The sequence below is a fragment of the Penicillium longicatenatum genome (assembly GCF_028827895.1).
Source record: "Penicillium longicatenatum strain IBT 33135 chromosome Unknown contig_7_segment0_segment0, whole genome shotgun sequence".
Lineage (NCBI taxonomy): Eukaryota > Fungi > Ascomycota > Eurotiomycetes > Eurotiales > Aspergillaceae > Penicillium > Penicillium longicatenatum.
The window spans coordinates 1174492-1190624 of NW_026643124.1; the positions used below are offsets into that span (position 1 = coordinate 1174492).

The window sequence follows — 16133 nt, forward strand, 5'->3', positions numbered from 1 at the left end:
TGTTTCTGGTTAAAATTCTTAAATCGAGCCTAATGAATGATTATACGGCTTGAATGGTGCTTTCTACTCGGGTACTCCCCCATCTTCGATGTTCAACCACAGAAACTTTTTTCAATGCGCACTATAAACCACACTGTCCATCTATTCTAGGTCTATAGAAGCATTCAAAACGGCCGTCATATTTACCATCATAATATCGGCCCGGTCATTAACGTCACTGCTCCAAAAAATTGCCATGAACCGGTGTCATAATCTCATACCCAAACCTCCAACCCTCCAACCCAAGAACCAAGGACATGCCAAACCATTGAATATGTACCTGATGATCATTGTAGAAGCAAACCGGCCAACCAGCAAAGAAAGATAGAAGTATAAAAGAAAAAGAGAGCAAAGAAGGTCTAGCGTTTGCCAGCCTGCGCAAAGATCTGCTGCCAGATCTCTAACCACTGCTGTTGCTTATAAGATAGCGGACGATGCGGGTTCTTAAACGTGGTAGCAAGAAGGTCCCTCAGACGCGCATTAAGGAATTTAAGCGCAAGCATGGATTTCCAGTCGCGAACCGCGAACCGAATTCTGTTTGCATCAATGGAGATAACACCCGAGTACAACTAGATAAGCGCGTCAGTTGGATCCAATTATCAAATTAGATGAAAGGGAGATGTTACCTTGAACTCGGCCTCACCACAGAGCAGGGCAATTGCGAAATCGTCCACAGCACTAGTCTCGTGCGCGTTCAAGTTTCGGTTACGAGCCTGCATAATGTGGTAATACGAAAGCCACTTGATAGCGTAATCGGCGCGCTTATTCACAGAGGTAGGATGCAACGTGACGGTTTGGTTGTTTGAGACATTGCGCCATCCTTTACCCTCACGGGTGATGAGCTTAGGGTAGAAACTCCAGGCGACGACGGAGTTTATGACAACGTCGTTCGTGCTGTTGATGTCGTGTTCTTCCGGGATTGTGAAGAACTGACGGTTTCGGTTACCCGATCGGGCTCTGTAGGCTGTTAGATAGACTGTAAGAGTTGAGATCCAGGGGCTGAAGATTACCTGTTCAGCGCAGACTTCTGCGACGGATCTAGCGTCAGTAGACCGGCATCGGCAATTGATACGACGAGTTGCATCTTAACATCCTCGATACCCAGAAGAGTCTGTGGGTTGAGGAAGTTCTTCCGGCAGAATGAAAACTCGTTTGAGCCGGGTGTGCTTCGTGAGCGCTTCCAGCCACAGTAGGCATTGTATACAGTCAACAGGTCCGAGTCACCTAAAAGAAAGTTAGAAGGTTATCTATGGCGGCAGATGTTGTGAATGATGCAATTCACCTCTTTGGAACGAGCTTCGTGCTGCGTCACGCTGCGAGTTCGAACCCATAGTATTCACAAACGGTGATTTGGAGGAAAGAATGGCAGCAATGCTGACAGCAGCATCCAGACACTTGAAGAATGCACCGTGAATAATCAGTTTTCCGAGGAACACATCTAGCGGCAATTTTGCCAGCTGGCTTCCCAAAGGTGTAAGACTTTCGTTACTGGTGAGGGCTTTCACTTCCTTGAGTGAGTCAATAGCACGTCGGATGTTCTTGGAGGACGGTGGGTCTAGAGCTTCCAGGAGAGTTTGCTCTACCTCGCCCAATTTACAGATTTTGACACGCAGGACCAAGTCTTGCAGAGAAAGTCGGAGCATTTCTGGAGTTTGTTGCCCAGCAAGCTAAAGAGATTCGTTAGTGGTCTAGTTGGGAGTAGGAAGCTTTGCGTTGACTCACCTGTTTGTCATGGCGGTGCTTGGTAAAGAGGTGGAAGCAGATACCCTCCTGAACACGACCTGCTCGACCACGTCTCTGCTTAGCATTGGCACGGGAAATGAACGACTCGACAAGTCGAGAGAGCTGCCTTCTTTCGTCGAACCTGCAATAGCATATTAGCATCAATCTAGTTCCGAGCATGCTGCGAGACAAACCGCATCATCTTCTCCTTTCCTGTATCAACAACTGCAGTGATGTCTGGAATAGTGATACCAGTCTCTGCGATGTTGGTGGCAATGACAATCTTCCTCATGCCTGGAGGGGGCACGTTAAAGGCCTTTTCTTGATCTTCACTGGCGATCGAGGAATGGAGTGCATGAACGATCCATCCCTTTTGGAAAGTGGGCTCGGCGAGAAGCTCGTCATTGAGACGACGAATCTCTGCCAGACCAGGCATGAAGACCAAAATTGCTTTACTGTAGCGGTCCATCTCCGGGGCAGTAGCGATTTTGAGAAGCAGTCTCTTGATCAACTGATAATCCATCCGGTACTCGTCAAACTTGAGCACGGTCTCCCGCGTTTGTTTAGAGTATCCATCCAGACTGGACTGTAAGCCTCCGGTATCGCTGTTGGAATCTTCGGCCTCATCATTATCCTCGTCTGGGACAATGTTTGCCTCATCTTCAGATAACCGATAGTTGGTCAACTCAACTGCATCCTCCAGATACTTCATTTCCACGGGGAAAGTGCGTCCAGGAATGTTGAGAACGGGTACACCGCCGAGATAGGTAGAGAAACGTTGTGCTTCGAGAGTAGCGGACATCAGAATGAGTTTGAGGTCAGGTCGCTTCAGCATCAACCTGCGAAGAACAACCAACAAGAAGTCACTGTCAATTGTACGCTCGTGAACCTCGTCTAGAACAACGTGAGTGATGTCCTGGAAATCATCCGGTCGCTCCAGCATGCGCACAACAACACCGGTGGTTCTAGTCAAGTCAGCTCGGGTTCAGGGGCACAAAAATTGATTGAAAAGAAAGCATAACGTACGCATAGACAAGTCGAGTGGACGAGCTGATCTTGCTCTCCAGCCTAACCGCGAAACCGACAAGGGATCGGATCGTCCCCACATCATTCTTGCTCTCGCCTAGTTCTTCACTGACTCGACGAGCAAGCGAGATCGCTGAAATCCGGCGGGGCTCCGTCACATAAACTTTACACGGGCGGCCTTGGAGCATTTCATGTTCCAGGATATAAGATGGGATCTGCGTACTCTTTCCACTTCCAGTCTCGCTGCAGATAATGATAACTCGATGTGTGTCCAGAGTGGTTAAAATATCGTCCTTGAAGTTCCAAATTGGAAGGTTCATTCGGCCAGGCATCATCTTGTGGAACGATGGAGCGGATGCCTTCGCGTGCCATGCCTCTCTTAATCGCTCGTCTTCACCGAGATAATTGTTCTCCCGAGCCGTGCCTCTCATGGGGCTAGCCGACTTGACGCCATTTCCGTTTCTTTTCCGGAAATTGTCCAAGAGTACAACGTCATCCTCAAAGGTGCCTTGATTTTCCTGCACAAGGAGCTTCAAATTCTTGACTGTGGATTTGTCCACTTCATCCTCCTGTGTCTTCTTCAGAGTTGAGAACTCAGTCCAAAGATCCCTCCAGACTGTCGGTATCCGCAGATAGGCCTTACCCTCTTTGGAACTTTGAGGGAAAAGGATGAATAGTGCAAGAGTCGAAACGTATCCCTCTGCTTGCTGGGGATCCGGCGTCGCAAGAGAGTCCATCGAAACAAAAGTTGCGTTTGAATTCGACTTGTGCGTGACCGACTCCACCGCCAACGGGAAAGGAGGATCTTGCGGTTTAGACCAACGAACCTCAACGGCCTTTCTGTTGTGATGACCAGATGAAGAATAATCTTGGTAGACTACCTTGCATGACGAATCTCTAGCTTTGCAAGTTTCTTCCAAGACTCGTCGGGGACTCAAGCCCGTGGATTTCCCAAAGTCTCGAAGCGTAATCTTGGCTCCACTCTCAGGCAGTGGAAGACCCAATATCGATCCCGAGTTTTCAGCTTCGGTCTGGAACATGCCCCCCAGCAGGCCATCCGCCTCATCCATCTCTTCGAGTGATGGAACAGTCAGATTGGGATCTTCAGGCTCCGGTTCCGGTTCTTGGCTCTCCGTGTTGTCCTCTTTCTTCTTCTCTGCTGGTCGTCGTAGAAAGGCTGCGTCCTTCCTGAGATCATCTAGCTTGTCCTGCCAGATATACTCGGCTTCTCGGCGCTCGAAGAGAACATCGCGTTCAATTTTAGCAATCTTGCGTTGCAACTTGGCTACCTCAGGATCGTTTGACTGATTGGGCGCGGCTCCACGGCCCTTTTTGCCTTTCCCTGGACGATCAAACAATTCTGGTTGAAGACCGTAGAGTTTCGTCTGGAAATCCAACCATTCTTCAACCATGGAATCAGGATCGATTGAGCTATCCGAGTCATATGATATAGGAGGTGCAACCTTTGCAGCCTTCCATTCTGCTTTTGGCTTTTCCTGTTTGTTTCCATTCGAAGGCTTGTTAGGAGTAGAAGACCTTGATGGCTCTGACTCTGATATGGGTCAGTAGATTTCTTCGTGATCAATTAAGAGGCCTGGGTTTACCGATCATCCATGATGTTACCTCCACGTCTTTCTGTGGGCGAGTATTCGTCTGTGTATATGAAGGGAGATCTTTCTTGGCGCTGTGTTTCGCTAACCACTCAAGAGCCTCATCCAAATTCCACACGACATCTCGACTGGCGCTTGTAGGTGTTTCCTTGAAATATAAAAGAATATGTTTGAGTGCTCCTTCCACCCCATCCTCGGTAAATCCGAGCTTCAGAAGCGTCTCCTGTAGTGTCCAAAGCTTTATGAGGAGCTCCTCTTCGGAGTCCTCCTGCTTGCCGCTGACATTCCGTCCATTAGATGCTAGGTAATCATGATCTTCTGAGCCAGCTAGCTCCAAGATCCTGTCCTGCACCTCGGCCGGAAGCCATTCAAGAAGGCCCAAGGTCACTGATTGTTGTCTAAAAACGCGGCGTTCAGTGTCCATCTTGGTAGCTTGGCGCACCGCATCGCTCCTGCACTTTGACGCATATTTCTCGACCAAAATCTGCAGCTCTGCCTCCTCCAAGTGCTTCTCGAGTTCTTCCGGTGTATAGTTTTGTAATGAGGGGTCAGCTGGTGGTGCGCCCGCATCGACCGGGCGGTCTTGCTGGCTTGCAGGCTGCGATTCGTTTTGTGGAGTAGGTTTAGATTCTGTAACAGTGGTTGAAGGTGTCTCCGAAGCCTCTGGCTTTGGTTTCGAAGGTACTGAGACTGTTGCAAAGCCCCGCGCCGGATTAGAGGCGGGCTTTTTCTTTTTCTTATTGTTCGGCGGCATTGTCGAAAGGGTCTAAGCAGCAGAAACTCGTATAATTGAGATTAGCGCCTGAAGTCTTTTTAATTCACAGTATATTCACCAAGATAACTCACATATAAATGGGGAGGTTGCGAAGTTGTAGAATCAGGAATCGGATAGTTGAGTAGGAGCGGCGGAGAGGCTCTCGGTGATTCTCCCCACACAAAACTCTTATGACAGCATCCGACCAGCCCACTTCAACATTCCACCACCTCACCTCACCCTACCTCCAACCCTCCACTCCCCTGTTTGACCTACCCCAATCATGGATGGAGTTCCATGGGACCAGGTCAAGGCTGGGGATCTGGATGTCTTGCAGGTCGCTCTCTTCTCGAGTTCGACCTCGCGAAGACTCCGGGCCCTGCAAGAACTTCGCGACAAGAGTGGTAATCTTGAACTCGCATAATCCTCTCTAAAAGGCATTGGGGTGCTAATTATGTTTTTGTAGGATCCGAAATCCCCTCGGAATCTCGTCTTGATATCCTAGCGCTTCTTTTCCAAACCTACCCTCTTTACGTCGATCGACCCTCACGCCAGGCCGTTCAGCAATGTCTCCGCGCCCTTCTCCGAACCCCGAACGCCGTGGACCTCCTCGAATATGTGTCCGAGAGCCTAAAAATTGAGGCGGCTAAGTCTGGTCTTGCCCCGGGATCTGCGTTCGTCTTATTGGAGTGGTGCTGCAACGTTTTGCAGCAGGTTAGCGAGAATGAGGCCACGCCCTTGACTGTTGTACTGGATCTGATCGCCGTGGACGCCAAGGCTCTGGAGAACTGTTTTGCACACACACCGAAGCCATCAGTGAGGCAATCAGCTCTCAAGGTGACTAGACGTGCATTGCGCGCAACGTTCTCGAACAAGACATGGGGCGAAGAAGCTGTGCGCCAGTCAGTCAGCCGACTGACTGCGGATTCAGCCGCAGGTTACAAGAACGCATTGCTTCTGGGTGTCATTTCTGGCGTATGTGCTCGACTACCGACCAGGAAACCTGTCCTCGAGGAGTTTAAGAAACCCATCCTGGCCTATTACGTCAAGGAAATCGTAGGCTCGAAGTCTGCTGTGCCTTCCCACGTCGCCGATGGACTGTCAGACTTCTTCACTTCGTTTGTTACATACGAGGATGTGACCGCTGAATTGGTCCCTCCGATGGAGAAATCCATGTTGAGATCGCCGGAAGTTATTTTGAGTGGTGTGATCCCGCCATTCAGTGCTGCTCTGCCAAAAGAAATTGATCTTTCGGAAGTGGTTCAGACTCGTCTGTCTAAGCATTTGTTATCTAGCATGAAGTCGAACAACCCAGTGATCCGGCAAGGAGCTTCTGACTCGTTCAAAGCTTTGATTTCTCAATGCCAGACCGATTCTGTGATTTTGAAGATCACGAGCGAAATTGTTGGCCCCTTGAAGACACAAAAGATCACTACCCCAGAACACCGAGTCGCCTACGCACAAGCTATTTCTGCAATCCCATCTGCGGTAGAGACCTCGAAAGAGATCGTCCAGGGTTTTGGTCCTGTTTTCTCGCGGGAGTCTAGCGAACCTGCTCTTGAAGAGGAGCTCAAAGCGTTCGTCAAGCATCTAGCGTTCCTTGTTCAATCTTCTGTCAAGGTTGTGGATGATGTTATTAATACTATTGTCAAGGGTATTTCCGACAAGCGAATTCCGTTCCGAAAGATCTGGCAGCTCAATGTGGGAGAAATGCTTTGGAAATCTGATATTGCGGCCCTTAAGAGCGCCGAAATCCAGCCTCTTGTCTCTAAATTCCTTGGAAAGATGAAAGAAATGTTTGGCGAAGTTGCCGCCAACCCATTGCCTTCAGCTCAAAGCGGCGCATTGTCATCTGCGTTCATATTTTTGGCCCTCTTCGAGCGTCTTTCAGACATCGATGGCTCAGAGAAATCTACCTGGGAAGAGAAGGTCTCGCAATCATTGGTCATGGGTGCAAAGCCCTCTTTCCTCCTTAACCCTAAGACCTACTCGAAAATTGGGACCAAGGAAGAGATGCAATGGCTGGTCAGGGCTCTGGCCGCTGTCACATCTGGATCTAAGTTTACTGATGCCGAAGAGGCGTCCAAGAACGCTTGGGCCCAATCCTTTATCTACGCTATCACCGGCCCTATTATGACCACGAGCTTCCGAGCCAACGCCGTAGAAACACTGTCTAGTGTTTACAAGAAGGACATGGCCTCCATCGGAAGCATTGTTATCAACGCTATTTGGGCCTGGATTCATGCTTTCCGTACAGCTGACAAGGAGTCTGCTGCTGTCTCCGCTGGTCCCGGAAGCGAGCGTCTACTGCATCAAGTCTTGAAGGCCATATGTCCCCAAGCTGTCAACAAAGAGGGAGTTGAAGGCATTTCTTCTACCATTGAGACACAACTCATTAGGATCCTGATTCTCAGCCGGCAAGAATTGATCCCAGGGGCCTCTTGGATTGATTTGTGCTTAAGAACCGGCACAGATCCCGGGAACCTAGTCCGTGCCCACCCGGCCGATTGCATTGAGCAATTGACAGGTGTTAATGCCGATCCCGTTCAATCGAGTGTGCCAGAGGTCAACTCCGCTGTTTGGAGCGCCGCGGGCGACCTGGCGTTCGTGGCCCCCGATGTCATGATCCCCCGTCTAGTTGATCAAATCCAAGCAGATCTTGATGGATCCCGCCTTTCTCAATTCACTGCCACAGATGCTGCCATTGCCCGCACTCCTGAAGGCACTGCCTTCATTGACATTCTCAGCAGCAAATCGAAGCAACCTGCTTTTGATAAGAACACCAAAGACTACGACACCTTGAAATGGGAAGCGGAGCTGCGGGCACAATTGGCCGAGAAGAAGGGCGCAAAGCCGAAGAAGCTCACGGCTGAAGAGCAATCCAAGGTCAAGGCTCAACTTGCAAAGGAAGCAAAGATCCGCGAGGAGGTAATTCAAGAAGTCAAGCGGATCGAGCGTGGTGCTGGCCTCATTCGTGGCCTTGCCACTGGGCCCGCCAATGATGTCGAGGGATGGATAAACACAGCCGTCGGCTGCCTGCTTTCCCTTGCTCGCGCTGGCGCTGGACTCTTTGTTGGCGACGTGGTATCCCAGGCATTCGTTGCCTGTTCCAACGAGCTGTCTTCGCGCTTGGGTACTCTCCGGCCGTTCGTGGGAATTGCCACCCTTCGAGCCATTGGCAACACAAACCTTCCTGCTGAAAGGCAATTGGAGCATCTTGGAGAACTTGTGACAAGAATCCTTTACCGCCTGCGATTTGCATCCGAACAGCGCCCACTTGATACTGCATCTCTCGCCTATGTTCTTCCGATGCTTTTCCTAATTCTGAGCCAGAATGGCATCGAAGAAGTCAAGGGCGACCAAGAAGGCGAGCAAGTCCTCCTTGCAATCGAAATTCTGTCCTTCCACTCCAGTTCTTGTAAGTAGCTTGATTATATTGCCAGTGACGCATTGCATTTTTTTTTTTTTTTTTTTTTTTTTGCAGTCTCCGATGTGCGCCTGCCTCGCAATGAAGTCCTCGAGCATCTTCTTAGCGCCATGCAAAGATACACTCAGCATTATAAGCTGATCAAGGATACGCTGTTCAATTTCTGTCGCTGCATCTCCCCCAACATCAGCAAACGAGAACTCCAGACTCTACTGGAGGGTAGTATTGTTCCCGACGCCTCTGTTAGAACATCTGTTCTTCAGGTGATCGACGCTGAGATCGATCTGACTGATCTAGACTTCTCTGAGCACATTTGGTTAGAATGCCATGACAGTGTAGAAGAAAATGTCGAGCTCGCGCAGACCATTTGGGAAGACAACGCGCTCGAGGTGGATGATGAGGCTTTCCCTAAAATCATCAAGTACTTAGATTCTAAGGACAGCCAGCTGCGCGGTGCTGCCGCACGTGCACTTTCCCAAGCGATTGAATCCGACATGAGCAAATTCGCTGGCATCTTTGCTGAACTCCAGGCCAAGTATGCCGAAGATGTTAAGCCCAAGGCCCCCGAAAAGGACGCCTACGGTATGCCCAAGAAGATGGACAACCCAGATAACTGGGAAAGCCGTAGTGGTGTGGCGTTGGCTTTCATTGCTATGACTGATTTGTTTGATGGGGAACAGGTGATTGCTCTCCTGCGGTTCCTCATTGAACGTGGTCCCCTGGTTGATAAGAATTCTGCCGTTCGAAGCCAAATGCAGGAAAGTGGAAAATCTGTAATCGCCCAGCGAGGTCAACAAAAGGTTGAGGAGTTGATGAAGCTGCTGGAAACCACATTGGAGACCTCAGACAAAGCAACCCAGACATCTGATTTACTGAACGAGGCAGTTGTGGTTCTATATGGATCCCTAGCAAGACATTTGAAGGCTGATGACCCTCGTCTACAAACAGTTCTGAAGAAGCTTCTTGCGACCCTTCCAACTCCTTCTGAAACTGTTCAGTCTGCTGTTTCGGAATGTCTGCCACCACTTATCAGACTGTGTGGCCCCAAGGCCTCTGACTATGTGCAAGAGATGCTTGATCAACTGCTGAATGTTAAGAATTACGCTACTCAGCGTGGTGCTGCTTACGGTCTGGCAGGTATTGTCAGTGGCAGGGGTATTTTGACACTGCGGGAGTTCCGGATTATGAGCTTGCTCAAGGAAGCTACCGAAAACAAGAGGGAGCCTCACCAGCGACAGGGCGCTTTCCTGGCCTATGAGCTTTTTGCAACCATTCTTGCGCGCACCTTTGAGCCTTACGTCATCCAGCTCGTCCCCCAGCTGCTTGGAGGCTTCGGCGACCCTAGCATTGATGTTCGTGATGCTTGTCTGGATGCCTCCAAGGCTTGCTTCCAGAATCTTAGCTCTTATGGTGTAAAGAAGATTCTCCCTACTCTGCTTGACGGTTTGGATGATACTCAGTGGCGCAGTCAAAAGGGAGCCTGTGAACTTCTCGGAGCCATGGCCTACCTTGACCCACAACAACTCGCTGCCAGCTTGCCCGTTATCATTCCGCCTCTTACTGTGGTTCTCAATGACACACACAAGGAGGTTCGCAACGCTGCGAATCGCAGTCTTCAGCGTTTCGGAGAAGTCATTAGCAACCCCGAGGTCAAGAGCTTGGTTGGTGTGCTTCTTAAGGCTCTGAGTGACCCGACTAAGTACACGGACGAGGCATTGGACTCTTTGATCAAGGTTTCCTTCGTGCACTATTTGGACGCGCCTTCGCTGGCTCTCGTTGTCCGTATCCTTGAGCGTGGTCTGGGTGACCGATCCAACACCAAACGAAAGGCCGCTCAGATCATTGGTAGTTTGGCCCATCTTACTGAGCGCAAGGATCTTATTTCGCACCTGCCAATTATTGTGGCTGGTCTCAACCTGGCCATTGTCGATCCCGTTCCTACTACTCGTGCCACTGCTTCGAAGGCTTTGGGTTCTCTCATCGAGAAGCTTGGAGAGGATGCTCTACCCGACCTCATCCCCAACCTCATGAATACGCTCAAGTCGGATACCGGTGCCGGAGACCGACTGGGATCTGCACAGGCCCTCGCAGAGGTTCTCGCGGGTCTGGGTACCACACGACTCGAGGAGACACTGCCTACTATCCTTCAGAATGTTTCCAGCTCCAAGGCTGCTGTACGTGAGGGCTTCATGACTCTCTTCATCTTCTTGCCCGCTTGCTTCGGTAACAGCTTCGCAAACTACCTCAGCAAGATCATTCCTCCCATTCTTGCTGGTTTGGCCGACGATATTGAGTCAATCCGTGAAACCTCTCTTCGGGCTGGTCGTCTGCTGGTCAAGAACTTCTCTACCAAGGCCATTGATCTTCTTCTTCCCGAGTTGGAGCGTGGTCTTGCGGACGACAGCTACCGCATCCGTCTCAGCTCCGTTGAGCTGGTTGGAGATCTTCTCTTCAGTCTTACTGGTATCACCGGTAAGGCTGAGGCCGATGAAGAAGAGGAGGAGGCCACTCAAGCTGGTCAGTCCCTTCTCGAGGTGCTTGGAGAGGAGCGGAGAGACAAGGTTCTGTCTGCTCTGTTCATCTGTCGCTGCGATACGTCTGGCTTGGTCAAGAGTGCTGCTATGGGTGTTTGGAAGGCCTTGGTCGCCTCTCCCAAGATCCTTAAGGAGATGGTGCCTACTCTTGCTCAGCTCATCATTCGCCGCCTTGGATCCTCGAACATGGAACAAAAGGTTATTGCCAGCAACGCGCTCGGCGACCTTATCAAGAAGGCTGGAGAATCAGTCCTCTCCACCTTGCTGCCTCTGCTTGAGGAGGGTCTCCAGGCTTCGCCCGACGTCGATGTCAAGCAGGGTATCTGTATTGCTCTGCGCGAGCTTATCACCTCCGCCACCCCCGAGGGTCTGGAGGACTTTGAGAAGGTCCTCATCTCTACTGTCCGCGTTGCTCTGGTCGATAACGACGAAGATGTGCGTGAGGCAGCTGCCGAGGCCTTTGATGCTTTGCAACAGATCATGGGCAAGAAGGCTGTGGACCAGGTTCTGCCATACCTTCTTCACCTGTTGAGAAGCGATGAAGAGGCTGAGCAAGCTTTGTCCGCGCTGCTGACCCTGCTTACCGAGCAAACTCGCGCGAACATTATCCTTCCCAACCTCATTCCCACTCTTCTTACACCCCCGATTACCGCCTTCAACGCCAGGGCCCTGGCATCTTTGGCCGAGGTTGCAGGTGGAGCCATGACAAGAAGATTGCCCAACATTATCAACGGCCTCATGGATGGTATCATCCAAACAAAGGACGAAGAGCTCCGCTCGGAACTCCGCAGCGCACTCGACACAGTGTTGGTATCTGTGGATGAGTACGACGGCTTGAATGTTGCCATGAACGTGATTTTGGCTCTCGTCAAGCATGACGACCAGCACCGTCGGGCCGAGGCTGCTCTCCACCTCACTAACTTCTTCGCGGAGGCTGATGTCGACTTTTCGAGATACTACCAAGATATCATTCGCGTCCTGTTGATCTCATTCGACGACTCGGACAAGGATGTTGTCAAGGCAGCTTGGACTGCTCTCAGTGGCCTCATGTCTCACATGCGCAAGGAGGAGATGGAAGTGCTGGCCATTCCAGCTCGCCAGATTCTGCGACAGGTCGGTGTGCCTGGCGCGGATCTTCCTGGATTCAGCTTGCCGAAGGGAATTATGGCCATTCTGCCGATCTTCTTGCAAGGTCTTCTCAATGGCAGCACAGACCAGCGTACTCAATCGGCGCTGGCCATTTCCGACATTATCGACCGTACCAACGCCAATTCCCTGAAGCCTTTCGTTACTCAGATCACTGGTCCTCTTATTCGCGTTGTATCGGAACGATCTGTTGACATTAAGTGTAAGCGTTTGACTGCCCATGCTTGCAAATGATTGGTCGCTAATTCGAGTTCCTTAGGTGCCATTTTCTTCACTCTTAACAGGTTGCTCGAGAAGATTCCGCTTGCTGTCAAGCCTTTCCTGCCTCAGTTGCAGCGTACCTTTGCCCGTGGTCTGGCAGATACTTCTAGTGAGACCTTGCGCAACCGTGCAGCCAAGGGTCTTGGTATCTTGATTACTTTGACCCCTAGGGTTGATCCACTCATTGCTGGTAGGCATTTGAATTTTTATATCCACTCATCTTGTAAACATTGCTAACGTGCTCTACAGAACTCATCACTGGATCTAAGACGACTGATGAGGGTGTGAAGAATGCCATGATGAAGGCTCTACAGGAGGTTGTCGGCAAGGCCGGTGCCAACATGAGCGAGGCCTCTCGGACATCTATCCTTGCTCTGATCGACGATGAGTCCAGTGACCAGACCGATAAGGTCGCCATTACCAACGCGAAATTGCTGGGCGTCCTTGTCAAGGTTCTCCCAGAGGCCAGTGCGATCACTATGATCAAAAACCGCATTCTCAACGGCCAGCTTTCGCACTCGTCTGTCCTTGGCCTGAACGCTCTTCTGGTGGAGGCTCCTGCCATTTTGCTGGAGCACTTCCCTACTGAAACCCCTTCGGTCATCTGCCAGGGTATCGCGAACAAGGATACCTTTGTCTCTGACAACAGCGTCCTCGCCGCTGGTAAATTCCTCTTAGCCGATGACGGTAACCACAGCTTCGAGACGCACAAGACCATGTTTGATGCTCTTGCCCCAGTCATCGCGCCGGGTGCCCCGTCCGATACCCGCCGCCTAGCGCTGGTGGTGATCCGAACCATCAGCCGTCTCCACCCAGAGATGACCCGCGCTCACCTGGCTCTACTGGCACCGCCCATCTTTGCCAGTGTGCGTGACATGGTCATCCCCGTGAAACTGGCTGCGGAAGCTGCTTTCCTGTCCATCTTCTCTGTGGTGGATTCTGACGATGAGGTCTTTGATAAGTATATGGCTGGCCCGGGTGCCTCTCTTCCGCCCGGACCTAAGCGCAGCATGTCCGACTACTTCAAGCGTGTTGCCATGCGTCTTGCGCTCCAAGCCCGTGAGCGTCGCTTGGCTGAAGGAGGTGAAGGAGGACTCGGTCTATCCAATGACGAGGTGGAGGACGAGAAGGAATTGTGGAGTATTGGTAAGGTGGATCTGGGGGAGTCTGCATTTGCTGATGACTAAGTGATGTTATGATGAACCCAACTGCCCTGATAGGGTAGCAATTGAATTGAGCATCCCAAGGTTTCATTGTACATGTGCATAGATATCACTGGGCTCTTTTGTTGTTTATTTTGTTTGTTGAGTTTTACGTACGAAAGCTGTTTTGACGATTGAATGGATGTCATGTAATTGAGTAGACTTGTCATTTATATTAGAATAAAGATGCCCAGTTATATTACTGATGTATTTGTGTTCTCTAAAACGAAGCTATCTATTAGGGTTCTATTTCAAACAAATGATCACAGTATATTTTTGGTTGTCCATGTTCACAGGTTCATTGTTCATTGTTCATAGATGTCATGTTTGCATAGTGGAGCCCTTCTGGATTGAGAAATATTTAGTCATGTGACCTTATAACGGTAGGTCACGTGGAATCGGAATCTCAGTGCATACAATAGACAGTCAAGTTGGCACCGCGTGGTGATAGCATCCAGTATAAAAAATATCAAAGATTGGAAGATTTCATGCAAGCACTTCTTCTTCCATTTCCCTGTTAATTTCCCCATACAATTGTAAGTCTTGGTTCTCCACATATTATATTTTTCCTTTTTCAAGATCCGGATTACCCGATTGGGAGTAGGGCTAAGGGTTGTAGCCCTAGTACCCTAGTGTGGCCGAAGCACTCGCTTACCAGGAATTAGCTAATCGGCCCGCCCAACTTCTCACTGCCTGGATTTCCCAGTCGAGTGCCCTACGAACATCATCCGCCAAACGACCGTCGATACGCCGACATCAAGATGTGAGTGCCATCAAATACACTGCCTACACGAAAACCCATGCCCTATGATTTGATTGCTTTGGACTCGCTGTGTCGCCCACTCGAGCAAGGAAAAATGGATCGATCTCGATGAATGTGATTGTGTGGCAGACGCTGACCTCAACTTTTTTTTTTCTCAGGGTCAACCTTCGCACCCAGAAGCGCCTCGCCGCCTCCGTGGTCGGCTGCGGCAAGCGCAAGATTTGGCTCGACCCCAATGAGATGAACGAGATCTCCAACGCCAACTCTCGTCAGACCATCCGCAAGCTCGTCAGCGATGGCCTCATCATCCGCAAGCCCGTCACCATGCACTCGCGCACCCGCGCTCGTGAGCTCAACCTCGCTCGCCGTGAGGGTCGTCACCGCGGTCTGGGTAAGCGCAAGGGTACCAAGGACGCCCGTATGCCCAGGTATGAAGGAAATCTATTTCCATGGAATTTCGACCCCTCCGAGGGGAGGTTGATTTGCCCACCCAGCAATATCCATGCTGATCGTGTTTTTTCTTTCTTTACAGCCAGGTCCTCTGGATGCGCCGCATGCGTGTCCTCCGTCGTCTGCTCGTCCGCTACCGTGCCGCCGGCAAGATCGACAAGCACCTCTACCACGAGCTGTACCACTTGAGCAAGGGTAACACCTTCAAGCACAAGCGCGCTCTTGTTGAGCACGTAAGTACCACCGGATGAACACTTTCCCCCACCTGGCAATCGATCTACGAAATATCATCAGATACCCCGCCACGTCGCAACTCTACGCAGGATATGTCCGGCTGACCCGTTTTCTTCTATCCTACAGATCCAGAAGGCTAAGGCTGAGCGCCAACGCGAGCGTATCCTCAAGGAGGAGATGGACGCCAAGCGTGCCAAGAACAAGGCTCTCCGCGAGCGTCGGGCAGAGCGCACCGAGGCCAAGCGCACCGCCCTCGAGGCCCAGGAGTAAATCCTCTCAAAATCCCATTCCGTTGTGTGACGTTTTTCTCTCTTTCGGCGATGGTGCGGAGGTTGAAAGCGGTTCCCTTGTGGGTTTGTTCCGGGATTCGGCCCCTGCAAAGTTATTTGTCCCCCCTCGAATTCTAGGTCGGCCTTACTTTTCGACTCTTCCTATGGTCGGACTCTTTTTTCAGTTGACACGCGGGGCTTTCTGGAAAGGGAATATGGGGGCAATAGGAAGATGCGATGATGATGTGATACTCAAGCTTCTTGTTAATAACCAACGAGAAAGCAAAAGGAAACTACTTTTTCAAAACAAAAAAACTAAAAACTTCCCCCGGCGCTTGTTACGAAATGTGATCCTTTCCTTTTCCTCGTCGGTCTGGCGTTGTAGATGTATTCAAATCCATTGATATCTGCTATATTCAAGTCATGATCTTATGTATATTGTGTCCACACATGCAAGGTCACTCGCTCCAGATTGGACTCTGTACTTAACAGATTGGCCAGGTGGGTTTGAACTGGTTCCTACGGATATACATTCATGGAGGACCAATGTGCATCCACTGGGTACCTCGAGTGTCCAAGCTTGGAAGGTTCAAACCCTGCCCACCTGGGCAGGTGATTCATCTAAGTTAGGGACAGAGTAATTGAGCCCAGATGTCATATGTGCAATCCAAAATTCAATAGTGGCAGCTGTATATT

General features: G+C 50.5%; 2 protein-coding genes across 2 annotated transcripts; one reads left to right on the forward strand and one right to left on the reverse strand.

Moving 5' to 3' along the window:
• Nucleotides 1-398: 398 nt before the first annotated feature.
• Nucleotides 399-5151, reverse strand: N7484_010696 (putative ATP dependent RNA helicase; the record flags this gene model as incomplete). The annotated part of the gene is made up of 8 exons (XM_057121083.1): nt 399-608; nt 666-996; nt 1050-1263; nt 1322-1706; nt 1762-1903; nt 1956-2726; nt 2788-4339; nt 4392-5151. 8 exons carry the CDS (start codon nt 5149-5151, stop codon nt 399-401), a joined length of 4365 nt encoding a protein of 1454 aa, XP_056966837.1.
• A 283-nt stretch (nt 5152-5434) lies between these two features.
• Nucleotides 5435-15438, forward strand: N7484_010697 (putative translational activator; the record flags this gene model as incomplete). Its single annotated transcript, XM_057121084.1, has 9 exons — nt 5435-5555; nt 5618-8569; nt 8636-12460; nt 12518-12709; nt 12769-13670; nt 14387-14484; nt 14643-14912; nt 15017-15167; nt 15295-15438. 9 exons carry the CDS (start codon nt 5435-5437, stop codon nt 15436-15438), a joined length of 8655 nt encoding a protein of 2884 aa, XP_056966838.1.
• Between the last annotated feature and the right edge of the window lie 695 nt (nt 15439-16133).